This window comes from Rattus norvegicus, chromosome 10 (genome assembly GCF_021556685.1).
Source record: "Rattus norvegicus strain SHRSP/BbbUtx chromosome 10, alternate assembly SHRSP_T2T, whole genome shotgun sequence".
NCBI lineage: Eukaryota > Metazoa > Chordata > Mammalia > Rodentia > Muridae > Rattus > Rattus norvegicus.
The window spans coordinates 64,876,027-64,891,298 of record NC_141543.1 but is presented as its reverse complement, the minus strand read 5'-3'; the positions used below and the strand labels follow the sequence as shown (position 1 = coordinate 64,891,298).

At 41.6% G+C, this 15,272-nt stretch overlaps 1 protein-coding gene and 1 pseudogene across 1 annotated transcript; both read right to left on the bottom strand.

Moving 5' to 3' along the window:
• Window positions 1-2,930: 2,930 nt before the first annotated feature.
• Or3a1f (olfactory receptor family 3 subfamily A member 1F) lies at window positions 2,931-3,878 on the bottom strand. The gene is given in 1 exon segment (NM_001000034.1): window positions 2,931-3,878. A coding segment is annotated over 1 exon segment (948 nt).
• A 6,971-nt stretch (window positions 3,879-10,849) lies between these two features.
• On the bottom strand, window positions 10,850-13,861 carry Ubap2l-ps1 (ubiquitin-associated protein 2-like, pseudogene 1; annotated as a pseudogene).
• Between the last annotated feature and the right edge of the window lie 1,411 nt (window positions 13,862-15,272).

Genomic DNA, 15,272 nt, shown 5'->3' with positions numbered 1-15,272 from the left:
CCAGAGCTCAAGGGTGGGGGCTTAGCACTTCAAAGACAGCAGTTTTATGCTTCCTCAAGGATAGGTAACAGCAGCTTTTCCCAAGGTTTCCCCAAGGACAGCTGCTTAAAATAGAGATTAGAGGACAAGCTGGAACCTGTCCTGCTACTTTTTGTCTCTTCACTTATACCAGCATAGAAAGTAAAATAACATATATAACTACATTTATAAAATAATTCAAATAAGAAAACAACACAATGTTACATTTAATTGTTAAAGACAAAAGACACATTTATAATACCCAGTGATATCAAAGGTGTATGCAGTAAGCATTCTTTCACACTGCCAATCAAGATGCAAAATGATGCACATATTATTTTGCAAAAAGAAAGCCAGAATACTTATGAAAGCTTAAATATGCCTTTACAACTTTTAAGCACAAATGCACATGCACCCATACTTATACATTACTTACAGCAACATAACCAGTGGAGTTAATTTGCATATGCATAGAAATATTAATCTTAGAATTATTAGCAATTATAGTAAGAAAAAGTATAAAAATTGGCGAAGTTGATTATAGTTAATATATAAAATGGAATATTTTGTAAATTTTAAAATGAATAAGATAGGCTTGTAGCTCCCTTTTGCCTCCCCTCCCAGCGTGCAGCAGGCAGGAGAGCTAGTCCTTATGTCATAAGAGTGGGAGAGCTGACCCTGTCCCTCACTGGATATAGGGACACATCCTACACTGTGAGATCTGGCCCTCACCTGGGCAGCACAGTATTGACGAACCCACTGGCAGAAGTGCAGGTGAGTCAGCTCCACCTGGTAGAGCTCAGAGAGCTGGTCCTGTTCCCTACAGGTTTCAGCATTGGGTAAGCTAACCAGAGCAATGCTAGAGAACTTGCCCAGGTAGTGCAGGCACAAGAGAGCTGGTGGGCTGCCTCTCAGCTACCTCCCAGGCCTAGGTCTCTGTGTTGGTCCACTTCACTATTTACCACATCTGTGGTTTGCTAGAACATGTGAAAATCCTTTTGTATTACAGATCAAAAGCTGCAGGATCTCAATGACAGGGCAACAGTAGGATAACCAGGAAGAGCCCCTGTGAGGATTCAGTATTGATAGTTCAGCAGAAGCTGGAGGCCTTGAATCAGAAGCATGACTTACTGCAATGAACCTTTGCAAGTGAAGATGTATGGACAAAAGTGTATGCTGTGGGACACATTACAGCTTCTGTGCCAAGACTGTTTCTATTTAATCTTTCCTTTCTTTTGGGAGAGGAGGTTGCATGTGCAGAAGGAGGATAGAAAGGGACAGGAAGATGAGTGGGATTGGGGTGCATGATGTAAAATTCACAAAGAATCAATAGAAAGATAAAAAAGACAGGCTTTTAGGTGGATTTAGAGAACTGTATAATGTAAAAGGGGAAAGTACACCTATGTGGTGTTTTGAATGTGTGTGTATGCTTATGTGTCACATTGTGGCTCTGGTTTAGAAAGTCAATGGTGCCATTCTTCACCATTTTAGGTTTTACAACACAATGTATTTAATGGCTAATGACAAATTCAAATTGTGAAGAGATTCCTAGTTTGGAAGAAAATAAGCAGGACATAAATTTTAAAGGAAAAGGAAGCTTCCAAATTATTCAAGACCCCCCCATGATCTTCGTGAGTAAACAGAAAGGCAATGGCTTAGGGTTGCCAGAAACTGGTTATTGTAGGACCAGACAGAATGGGAAGTCCAAACCATCCATCTCTGATATAAGTTTTATTTCTCTAAAATCTTTCAGCATTCCCTTGCATTCTTACCTACTTTTGTATTCGTTTCTTTCTCCTTTTGAGTCTATGGAGACCATGTCAATCTCTCTGCTTTTCTCATTCTTCTCAATCGCTTGATTCTCAATCCAATGTCTCCTTATGTCAACCTGGTTTATTTGCACTTCCCCACAAATCCTTTACCTATTGCCTTCTTTTTTATCCCCTTTCCATCTCTATCTTAACCCACAGTTCCAGTCTACCCAGTCACATCTTATATCATGGGGAAGTTAATTCAGAGGTTTAGAGCAAATGATAGTGTTAGATAAATGACTTGGAGATGTATCAGTGAGACAGTGGCACTGTCAAGAATAGATGATTAGTCCTAAAAGATGTGTGAGAAGGAAGATGCACTTAAGTGATGACTAGATTGGTGGCCCAAATAGAGGATTAAGAACACTATAGGCTAGAGCTACACTGTTTCACTGACAAGATGAGCCATCAGAGTGTGATCTGCATTGACACTAAAATTCACAGATTTGGAGATTAGAGGTGAAGAGTGAGAATTTACAGAGGAATTTAATATTGAGTGGTGTGGAATTTAAAGTTTTTAGGTTTTAGATTATAAATTTTTATCTTTTAAAAATTTAGAAATGTGAGGATGATAATTGAGGGAAGCTCTTTTTCTGTCATAATATCTCTCTCATGTGAGTGGAATTTTGGCATGTACAGAGTCAGGTCTGTGAACTGCACCCAGATAGCAGTTACTAGGGAATATGAAACCAGAGAGCAAGATTTGTCTCAGTCCCTCTGAATCACATATAGTTTTATAGGGGGAATGAGCCATTTCTCCTCAAGAGATAGGTTGCATACACAGACGAACTTTCTCCAAACTTGAGGAAGAAATAAGACTGCCCGGGGGAATGTTTTCTGGGATACTCAGGGAACTCCAGCTAAAGGGAAAATACATTAACTGAAGATAGAACCTATCAAAGGGGAGACCTAGAAGGACCTATGTACACACCATCATCAATACACAGATATGATCTCTTTGGGCAACGATAATTATCATCCCTTAAATTAAACTGTGAAATGAAAGGGTTCTGAAAAATTACTCTAGCATTTGAATATAGGAAACCTCTATATTCATCTGTAGTTTTAAGTTAAATATGTGGAAGGGGCCTTGAGACATCTTCAAGCTGCTGGGCGTCTCCCTGTGAGTACCCTCCAGAGGGCAGCCTGAACATCAGGGTTCCTGAGGCTGTAGATGAGTGGGTTCAGCATAGGGTTGATGACAGTGTTGAAAATCCCAATAGCTTTATCCTTATCAGAAAGTTTGATGGAGCCAAGTCTCATATAGTTAAACATGCCTGTGCCATAGAATATGGCCACCACAGTGAGGTGAGAGCTGCATGTAGAGAAAGCTTTCTTCCTGCCTTCAGCAGAGCGAATTCGCAGAACAGCAGCTGCCACATGGATATAGGAGGTGAAAATGAGTGCCATGGGGGCTCCCGCCATTAAGAAACTCAGTGCAAAGAGCAGCATCTCATTAACTTGGGTGCTGGAGCAGGACAGCCGAAAGAGCTGGGGAAGGTCACAGTAGAAGTTATCAATCACATTGGGGCCACAGAAGTGAAGTGTGGATATGGCCACAGTGTGGGTCAGTGCATTGCCGAAGGAACAAACCCAGGATGAAGCCACCAAAATCCTCTGGACTGAATGGTTCATTCGGGTGCTATAGGTAAGGGGCCGGCAGATGGCCAGGAAGCGGTCATAAGCCATGGCTGTCAATAGGAAGCAGTCAACCCCAGTCAGCAGATGGAAAAAGAAGAGCTGTGTGAGGCAGTCTCCATATGGAACTGTAAGCTTGTGGGCCAAGAGCCGAACCAACATGGAGGGAATAGTGACACTGATGCACCCCACATCCATCACTGACAGATTCCCCAGGAAGAAGTACATGGGCGTGTGCAGTTTGGGTTCCACCAAGACAGCTGCCAGGATGCTGAGGTTGCCCCCAACTGTTATCATATAAGCCAAGAGGAAGAGTATGAAGACAACTGGCCACAGCTGTGGTGTCTCCACCAAACCCAGTAGAATGAACTCAGTTACAGTGGTTCCATTGGATGTATGTTTTGACTGCATGAGTTCCTTTAAAGAAGCATACAAAGGGGAAAACAACAGAAGCTCTCAGTGAGATGGGGAAATTTATAACACAGTATTTGAACACTTAAAATTGCAATTTATGTTACTTCTCCATTCCCTATCTTCCATCCATATGATATAACTATATAATAATCTCAAAACTAGAAGAAACAATTTAAAAAGTGTGCAGTGATTTTGTTTGAGTACAGCAGTTAAAGGACTGGTAGTGCTTGACTGTCACTATGTTTGTAACTTGTAACAGGTCAATTATCAAGTACACACAATTCACCATTGAAATACATTCTTAATTCTAAACAAAAATACCTCAGTTTTGTCTACCATGGCATAGCAATATTTGCTAGATACAACAGCTGATTTTCCCAGGAGAATGAGAACTGAGAAGAATGGCAGAATTATTGGGACCTATATTAATGGAGTCACTGTATCCATGTGCCACTTCACAAACAAATGGATGGCTGAATTTATTGACAAATTCAAATTCTAAATAAAAATAGAAATAAACAACAAAACCCAAACCCCAAATCCCAAACCATGCATAGGTGGTTAGCAAGAATTATCAAGGTAATTTTTATGGGGCTATTAGGAATTGGGAAGAGTCTTGAGCCAGTGCGGTGGACATTGCGTGAAAAACACAGGCTTCCATGTAGTTGGTATCAGTCTAGGTAGAGTACGAAGCTCTATAAACACACATGCTTACAAATACTTTTCAACATAAACTCTACAAGTTATTTTACAATCATAATAATGACTTCTCATAAAAGTCATACCATGGCACAGAATGAGAACTATTATCTTGATCTTAAACAACAAGAGAATAGGCATGTGTAAAGTCACCTACCTGTACCTTCCAAGATGTCTGTGGTTGATGGGATCTTGAGAGGACCATCAGGGGCAAGGACCATTGCTGATGCTGAACCTGATTGTCCTCACTTGGGAAAGACTTACCATCTGCACGCAAGTCTCTTATTTTGCTTTTGTCATACTGATCAACATATCTGTAAGACCAAGAAAGTCAGAGAAACAGCTGAAGCACCATCTGGTGACTAAAGGTCAGAGGAAAGGTCATGTATACTCACCTGGTGATGGGACAGGAACCAGTGTGGTTTTGTAGAAGTGATGTGAGGGAACAAAGAACACACAAACTCATTCAGCTTTTGTGATAGCAATAAGGTGCTATATGTATGTATAGAGGTAAACAATACAAGGGGAGGCTGAAGCATCGCTGTACTGAGGATTTTTCATCATAGCATCAGCCTCTTGGGACCTCAAAATTAGTTCCAAGGAATGAGGGGAGATCTGGGAACTGACACGTTCATGTCACAGACACAAGCTCTAATAAACACCACCGTGGTGAGGCAAGTGGAGCTTCACATCACAGTGGGGATTCATATTTTTTCCTATGTCTTTGTTCTTACCCTCATATTGTCTACAGGCACACAGAAGTGGTAGGACACAAGCTCAGTGGCATAAAGGGCTGTTTGCTGTCTCAAAGTTACACAGGGGACTATAGGTGGAGCCAGGTCTGAACAGGGTCTTGAGGCTGAGAATATATCTCCTTTATATGCCTGCCATAAAGAGGATTCGAGGACTGAGCCAGGCTGACTTCTAAGCTTGTGGCTGAGGAGAGAAGCTGCTTTGTGTCTGGGAGTGAAGGAGAAACCCAAGAAAGAAGGCAAATCAGAAGACCCCCATTGTAACCATAGTAAATCCTCAAGGATAAAATGTGTTCCCACCTAGAACCTTGTTAGGGAATACCAGAGGGACTGTGTCTTGAGATTAGTGAAATGATCCTAGGAGAGGCCATGGAAGCAATGGGCTTGGCCAAACAGGGATAGGAGGGGGGCAAAGTTGCTCCCTATCTATCTATTGTGGGTTTTGGGCCATGCCCTTTGAGGTTGGTAGCCTTAGTAACAGAGATGATGAAAGAACTGGAGCAGCTGTGTAGTACAACCTTCATACTCTTTGTCTCTGTCAGTCAGCTGATTATCTATTCAAACCCCAGGGGTAATGCCTATGAGATGGAGAGACTTGTTTTCCTTTCTTAGCAACTGCTTATTCTCTTTGGGCCTCAGCTTTTATTTTTTTTTATTTTATTTTTTATTAACTTGAGTATTTCTTATTTACATTTCGAGTGTTATTCCCTTTCCCGTTTTCCGGGCAAACATCCCCGTAATCCCTCCCCCTCCCCTTCTTTATGGGTGTTCCCCTCCCCACCCTCCCCCCATTGCTGCCCTACCCCCAACAATCTAGTTCACTAGGGGTTCAGTCTTAGCAGGACCCAGGGCTTCCCCTTCCACTGGTGCTCTTACTAGGATATTCATTGCTACCTATGAGGTTGGAGCCCAGGGTCAGTCCATGTATAGTCTTTGGGTAGTGGCTTAGTCCCTGGAAGCTCTGGTTGCTTGGCATTGTTGTTCATAAGGGGTCTCGAGCCCCTTCGAGCTCTTCCAGTTCTTTCTCTGATTCCTTCAATGGGGTCCTATTCTCAGTTCAGTGGTTTGCTGCTGGCATTCGCCTATGTATTTGCTGTATTCTGGCTGTGTCTCTCAGGAGAGATCTACATCCGGTTCCTGTCAGCCTGCCCTTCTTTGCTTCATCCATCTTGTCTAATTGGATGGCTGTATATGTATGGGTCACATGTGGGGCAGGCTCTGAATGGGTGTTCCTTCTGTGTCTGTTTTAATCTTTTCCTCTCTATTCCCTGCCAAGGGTATTCTTGTTCCCCTTTTAAAGAAGGAGTGAAGCATTCACATTTTGATCATCCGTCTTGAGTTTCATTTGTTCTAGGCATCTAGGGTAATTCAAGCATTTGGGCTAATAGCCACTTATCAGTGAGTACATACCATGTGTGTTTTTCTGTGATTGGGTTACCTCACACAGGATGATATTTTCCAGTTCCAACCATTTGCCTACGAATTTCATAAAGTCATTGTTTTTGATAGCTGAGTAATATCCCATTGTGTAGATGTACCACATTTTCTGTATCCATTCCTCTGTTGAAGGGGATCTGGGTTCTTTCCAGCTTCTGGCTTTTATAAATAAGGCTGCAATGAACATAGTGGAGCACGTGTCTTTTTTTATATGTTGGGGCATCTTTTGGGTATATGCCCAAGAGAGGTATAGCTGGATCCTCAGGCAGTTCAATGTCCAATTTTCTGAGGAACCTCCAGACTGATTTCCAGAATGGTTGTACCAGTCTGCAATCCCACCAACAATGGAGGAGTGTTCCTCTTTCTCCTCAGCTTTTATTTTTAATCTGTGAATGTACATGGTATCCTTTTTTAAGTTTTCTGTGTGAATTATATTCAAAGTTACCCACAGATCCTTGCAGGGAATTACTAGTACTTTTAGTAACAGTAACAGTAACAACAAACAGCTTTTATCACATTAGTTGTATTTATATACCAAGGATTTACATTGGGGTGATTGAATTCCAATCAGTCCTTCCAATGATCCTCTCATGTACCTATATTTCTCATGTTTTACAGATTAATAAATTGAATTTCAAAGTGATTCAAAAACATTCTTATAGTCACCCAGGAATCAGAGTACTAGAGTTTAAATACGCATTTGTAACATTTTAAGTAATATCTAAGTCTCATAATCTATGCTTTAGGTTCCCACTCTATTTTCTCCTGTGAGACCCACTGGCCACACAGTGGACATTCAGATGGACTCTTGTGTGCAGCCCTGTTTTTTTTTGTTTATCTTGTTTAATATTTATTTTTGGAGACTTCCATACATGAGTCCTGTATTTACGCTATTCCCACTGAAAATTCTTCTTTCTTAAAGTTTAGTTGTGCCCTCCTAGTTTTTCTCATATTTATGACCTCTTCTTTAATTATCATTATACATATATTAAAATGCAGCTTAGAAGGCCTGTTTAGTGTTGCTTATATATATACGTGTTTATGGCTGACCTCCTGTATTTGGATAACCATTTAGGTCTCATTCCTGCAGAACACTGATTTTCTCCTTCTCACAGCAGCAATTAATTGCCTGTTGCTCTTTGTCTAAGGCTAGGGCCTGATGAAATTTTCCTTAGCCCTGTTGGGATGTCAATTGGTGTTTTCATTGTGTAGGTCTTGTTGAGTCAACCATATTGTTAAAGTTTTTCAGTGTACCTCCATGGCATGTATAGAAGGCTGCCTCATTGAACTACCTGAGGACCCAGCTATACCTCTCTTAGGTGTATACCCAAAAGATGCCCCAACATATAACAATGACACATGCTCCACTATGTTCATAGCAGCCTTATTTATAATAGCCAAAAGCTGGCAAGAACCCAGATGCCCTTCAACAGAGGAATGGATACAGAAAATGTGGTACATCTATACAATGGAATACTACTCAGCTATCAAAAACAATGATACCCCTTATGAACAACAATGCCAATCAACCAGAGCTTCCAGGGACTAAGCCACTACCTAAAGACTATACATGGACTGACCCTGGACTCTGACCTCATAGGTAGCAATGAATATTCTAGTAAGATCACCAGTGGAAGGGGAAGCCCTTGGTCCTGCTAAGACTGAACCCCCAGTGAACGTGATTGTTGGGGGGAGGGCAGTAATTGGGGGAGGGTGGGGAGGGGAACACCCATAAAGAAGGGGAGTGGGAGGGATTAGAGGGATGTTTGCCTGGAAACCGGGAAAGGGAATAACACTCGAAATGTAAATAAGAAACACTCAAGTTAATAAAAAAAAAGAATGTTAAAAAAAAATAAAAACATAACAAAAATTCAAAAAAAAAAACAATGACTTTATGAAATTCATAGGCAAATGGATGGAACTGGAAAATATCATCTTGAGTGAGGTAACCCAATCACAGAAAAACACACATGGCATGCACTCATTGATAAGTGGATATTAGCCCAAATGCTCGAATTACCCTAGATGCACAGAACACATGAAACTCAAGAAGGATTACCAAAATGCGAACGCTTCACTCCTTCTTTAAAAGGGAAACAAGAATACCCTTGGCAGGGAATAGGGAGGCAAAGTTTAGAACAGAGGCTGAAGGAACACCCATTCAGAGCCTGCCCCACACATGGCCCACACATATACAGCCACCAAACTAGATAAGATGGATGAAGCAAAGAAGTGCGGGCTGACAGGAACCGGATATAGATCTCTCCTGAGAGACACAGCCAGAATATGTCAAATACATAGGCGAATGCCAGCAGCAAACCACTGAACTGAGAATGGGACCCCCATTGAAGGAATCAGAGAAAGGACTGAAAGAGCTTGTAGGGGCTCGAGACCCCATATGAACAACAATGCCAACCAATCAGAGCTTCCAGGGACTAAGCCACTAACCAAAGACTATACATGGACTGACCCTGGGCTCCAACTGCATAGGTAGCAATGAATAGCCTAGTAAGAGCACCAGTGGAAGGGGAAGCCCTTGGTCCTGCCAAGACTGAACCCCCAGTGAACGTGATTGTTGGGGGGAGGGCGGTAATGGGGGGAGGATGGGAAGGGGAACACCCATATAGAAGGGAGGAGGACGGGCTAGGGAGTCGTTGGCCTGGAAACCAGGAAAGGGAATAACAATCGAAATGTAAATAAGAAATACCCATGTTAATAAAGATGGAGGAAAGAAAAAAAAGAAGACTGCCTCACAATAAACATCCTGGTCCTCTATATCTTACAGTCTTTCTGATTGTCTTTCTTGGTGCTCCCTGAGCTTTAAATGTTGAAGTTGTATTGTAGAGGTGTCACTAGAGATTGTCACCCTAAAGTCAGTTGTTTTCTTCAGTTTGACCAATTGTGGATTTCTGTGATATGTAAGTTGTCTTTCTCTGATGATGGTCTCTGTCTGTTACACAGGGAAGCTTCTTTGATGTAAGGTGAAAGTTAAACTTATTTATGGATATGGAATTAAGAACTTTAAATGCTGTTAGAAATTCTACGGGTTTAGGAATTGGGTAATAGTAGGCTTTCCTCTAGAGTTTATGATTTCACCAGTCTTGTTTCATAGTACTTAAACATCAATTCCCCTAGTGGATGGTTTCCTCCAAGATTTCACTATTGCACTCTTGGATGTGTCTTGCCATTCTGCTTATCATTGACTGTCATTGGCTTTATATCTAGGGAGTACTATTGATTGTGTCTCTTTCTTGGTAACTTGCAAAGCCCCTTTAGATACTATTAGTAGTTATGACATTTGAGATGACTATTGATGCCTATATAGGATGTACAATATTCCAGAATTAAGCCCAAGACATCCAAATCCCAGTAATAGTAACCTGTGATCTATCCTTGTAAAACTAGTTATGGAACTTTCAGTTACCTCTCCACGACCATATCTGCCTGCATGCCACTATTCTTCCTGTCATGAAGATAATGGAATAAACCTCTGACTAAACAACCGCAATTAATCATTTCCCTTTAAGAGATTTCCTATCATTGTGATATTTCTTCACAGCAATAGAAATATTTAAGACAATTTGCAGCCTGATCTCCAAGCTATAGTCTGGCTCATAATTCTAACATACTTTCATCATGTACTTCTGGGATAACTGTCTCACTATCTTTCTGTTACATCTTCCATGGAAACCACTTAGCCCACAGCTTTCTCCTAAGCACTCAGTCCACTCTTTTTTTTAAAGAAATACCACAGTTTATTGAAGACTACAAATATTTTGTTACAAGTTGGAACTAGATACCTTCCAGAAACCAAAAGCAAGAGCAAGTGTGTGCATTGATGCTTTGGATGAGCTATACCACTTGAACTCAAAATGGGTAAGACAGGGTCAGACACATGGTGGAGAGGGAAATGGGGAAGGGCAAGTTCCACAGAAGGTATCCACAAAATCGTTTCCTCAAGCCACTCAGGCCATGGCCTCAGCTCAGCAGGCCCTCCTCAGTGGTCTGGTTTCTGAAACAAGACTTCAGTGCAAATTTATACACACACACATAAAACACAGGCTCCAGGCTTGGGCTAAATTAGCTCTCAGCCATCCAGAAATGGTTATAAGAGGGTGGACATTTTCTTCCAGTGTTGTATCCATGAGACCCATATCCACTCGACTTTTGAAAAGGGGTGGCTGAGGCATTCACACTGACATTCACATCATACTGCTTGGAAGAGGTAGGTAGGAGCCACAGGGGACACAGCAGGCCCATATTGGAAGGTGCTATGGAGGTCTGAGACCCACAAGGTGTAGTATGGCAGGCTGGTGTAACTACAGCCAGGAGGCAGTAATGGGTTCAGGTATGTCTGCTGCATGGTGTGGTGCATCTGCATTTGGTTCTGTTGGTGTTGGGCCAAGGTTGTGGCTGGGACTGGGGAGAAGGTATACCCATGACTTGGTGAGGTTGCCAGAGTATGGGTTGATGGTCAGGTTACCATCCCTCCCAGTAAGTGGAGTGTTGGTTGTGGGAAACAGGATACTGTAGTAATCCAATGGAAATCTTGTCTGAAGCATCTGTAAATCATCATAATCATATACTTGTGGCAAGTAGGCATGTAACAGCCCCAGAGCCATAATATATGGGTTAGGCAACAATGGTGAGACTCCAGGAGGAAGGTTGAGAGGAACTTTTCCTGAAGTTGTAGCAATTGAGCTTTGAGTTGAGGCCATAACAGTGGAGTTGCTGCCCAGGCTAAGGCCAAGACTACTGCCACTATTCAGACTGGAGGAGATACTAACCAGTGGGGGAGGTGCAGAGACAGTGCTGGATGTGGTAGAGAAAGTGCTGGAGGAATAATGTAGATTTGACTCACTCTCCACACTTATATGCAAAAGAATGGATGTCAAAGTACACCCAGAAGATGTTGATGAAGAAAGGGTGTTTTGCTGTGTAGACAATGCACTGCTATGTTGTGTGGTGGTGGTATTTGGAATCTTCTCATTATGACTCAAGACACTTAAGGAGGATGAATACTGATTGGCTGTCATCAATAAGGAAGCCGCAGGCACTGTTGTGTTGAGAGAGGGTATACTAGAAGTGGAAGGTGATTCAGATTTCACTGAAGAGCCTGTAGCACCTTCAACAGATTGTGTAACTATGTGGCCTGCACAGAGCTGAAACCATTCTTAGCCTGAGTCAGGTCCTTTTGGAGTGATGAAGAGATGGAGCTGTGATATAGAGGACCCTGATCATTATTTGGAGGTATATGTTGTTGACTGAATTGGGCCACTCTCATAACCAGACTCCTGACTCTGATTAGATAAAACTGCAGATGAAGACTCACTGGACATGCTGGTACACAGGCTACTAGGAACATGGCTTGAAGAGGTGCTTGTGGTGGGGGTGGACTCATAATCAGAAAAGACAGACTCTGACTCAAACTGCAATGCCCCAAACTGCAGATTTAGCCCTGAGATAACTGCTGAGCCTGGCATCTCCACAGCCAGAGCAGAAATCTAAGATGTCAAGATTTTTCTACTTTTGCTGTTTCAGTTTTTGCTAAGCCAGCTGAGGGCTGGAGGATTGGTTGTCTGAAGACCCTGGAGACATCTGTGGAGCAGAGGTGGATTTGCTTGGCAGAGAACAAGAGGAGGGAGGAGGTGCAGCTGTTGAGATAGCCACTGCATGTGGTTCAAGATGAGGTGAATGCCTCGTGCTCTGTAAAAGGACTGTACACTGTCAAATCATTTTCACTCTTCAAATCATACTGCACCAGTGATGGTGATTGTGTTGTTGGGCCCATATCCCAAGAGGAGGTGGTGGTGCTTCCAGACTGAGAATGTTGAGCTGCCAGTTGAGCCAGGGCCTGTGCAGTTTCAAATTGCTCCAAGAACTGGGAGCCTGTTGTACTGTCAACTTTAGCTTCCCCAACATCACCAAATCCTTTCCTCCACATGCTCATCATGCTATGATGAGAAAATGTATTCTCTGAAGCAGGCTGTGATATGGCATTCTGCTTCAAATTACTGAACACCAGAGGCTGGGGCTGGGAAAGAGACTGAGATGGATCCAGATTAGATGAATCATTCTCCATTGAAAATGGTGTCTTTCCCAACAGAAGAGCAAGGTCAATTCTCTGACCAGCAGTGATTGTCACATTCTCCATAGGCAGAGGCACTGAAGACACATTAGAGGCAGTAAAGATCTTGGTCTCAGAAAGATCTTGATCCCAATCTTCAGTTCCCCACTCTTCTGTTGCAGTCCTCCATGCACCAGGAGCAGTCTCAAATTTGGGGGGGGAGTAATTTGACCCTTCAACCCCAGTGAAATTATGTCTTGTTCCATCATCTGGTTCCAAGTGGCCAGTGTTCTTCCATGGATTGCCACTGCTATTGCCATTGTTATCATCAGTGTTGGCTGCCTCTGCATAGTCAGCTGCATTAAAGGTTCCCATTCTTTGGGCAGTAAACCTTTCTCCTCACCTATCAGAACTACTTCTGCCTTGGCCATGGTCTCTTCTGCCTCTGTCTGTCCTTCTTCCAGAAGGCTCTCCACTCTTAGTGTTATCCAATCAATCCATTTTCCTGGCCCCAAAACTTTCATCCACAGCTGGCACCTCTCCTCCATCTTGATGATCTACCATGTCACTGACTATAGTCTCTGTCCTGGTCTCAATTTTCTCTTCCTTCTTTGTTAGATTCAGTGTGTCCACCATCCTTTTGTCCTGAGACTCCTTCCATCTTCCTGACCATCTCCTGGGAATGCATGTTTGGATTTTCTTCTAGGAGAACATTGACGTCCCTGTTGACATCTCCATTGTAGTCATGCAAAGCAATCACATATTCATCCTGGTTTTTTGGCTGTGATATCAATCAACTGTTTCACTTCCTCCTCAAAATCAGCATCATTATGGTCCAAAATCATCTGTGCAAATTGGATTTGCTCTGCAGTGGCCTGTACTGTGGCTTGTGCTCTGTCTGATTTTGGTTTTCAGTTTATTCTGAGTTTCCCTGGTCTTGGTTAGTGCCCACCAATGTCATCATTTACAGGATATATAAATAACAGTATTTACAAGGAAGAATACTCAGTCTCCTCCACACTGACACATCAGGCTGTGCCACCTTTGTCACTCAATCCACTCTTCTACACTTCTAAACCAGCTCATGCCATCTACAACCATCTAATGGATGCTCTTCAGTGTATTGGAGGCTACTTTGCTGACTGGATCCACAACAAAGCAGAAACTAGTGTCATTAATAAGCAAAATGAAAAAAAGTTAACTAAATGAAAATTAACTAAAAGTTAACTAAATGGAGTAGGTAAATAAACTCTGAGAGAGTGTAAAGAACTGGAAAAAAAGTTTTCCAAGCAAATGGTCCTAAGCTGGAGTGGCCATTTTAATTTCCAATAAAATAGTCTTTGAACCAAAAGTTATCAAAAGAGATGACGAAGGACATTTCATATTCATCAAAGGAAAAATCCACCAAGATGAAGTCTCAGTTCTGAATATCTATGCCCCAAATGCCAGGGTGTTCACATATTTAAAAGAAAGTTTACTAAAGCTCAAAATACACATTGAAACTCACACATTAATAGTGGGAAACTTGAACACCCCACTCTCACTAACAGATAGGTCATTAAAACAGAAACTACACAAAGACAAAGTGAAATTAACAGAAGTTATGAACCAAATGTATTTACTAGATATGTAAAGAACATTTCACCCCAAACAAGGGAAGATACCTTCTTCTAGTACCTAATGGTATCTTGTCCCAAATGAACCTTATAATCAAACACAAAACAAGCCTCAACATATACAAGAAATAATTCCATGTATTCTATCAGATCACCATAGACTAAGGATGGACTTCAACAACAACAAAAACTACAGAAAACCCACATATTCATGTAAACTGAATATCTCTCTACTCAATGATATCTTGGTCAGGATAATAAAGAAAGAAATTAAAGACTACAGAATTCAATGGAAATGAAGATACAGCATACCCAAACTTATGGGACTCAATGTCATCAGTGTTAAGAGGAAAATTCATAGCTCTGAGTACCTTCATAATGAAATTGAAGAGATCCCACACCAGCAACTTAAGAGCTCACCTGAAATCTATAGAACAGAAACAAAAAACCACACCTAAGAGGAATAGATGGCAGGAAATAGTCAAACCCAGGGCTGAAATTAACTAATTAGAAGCAAAGAGAAAAATACAAAGAATCAACAAAAACAAAATCTGGTTCTTTGAGAAAATCACCAAGTTAGGGAAACTATCCAAACTAACTAATTAGCATAGAGACTGTATTCAAATTAACAAAAGTAGTGATGAAAAGGGAGACATAACAACAGAAAATGAGGAAATTAAAAATAATCATAAGATCTTACTACAAAAGCCTACAGTAAACAAAACTGGAAAATCTAGGTGAAATGGATAATTTTCTAGACAGAAACCACATACTTAAGTTAAATTAATATCAGGTAGACTATCTAAACAGTTCCATAATC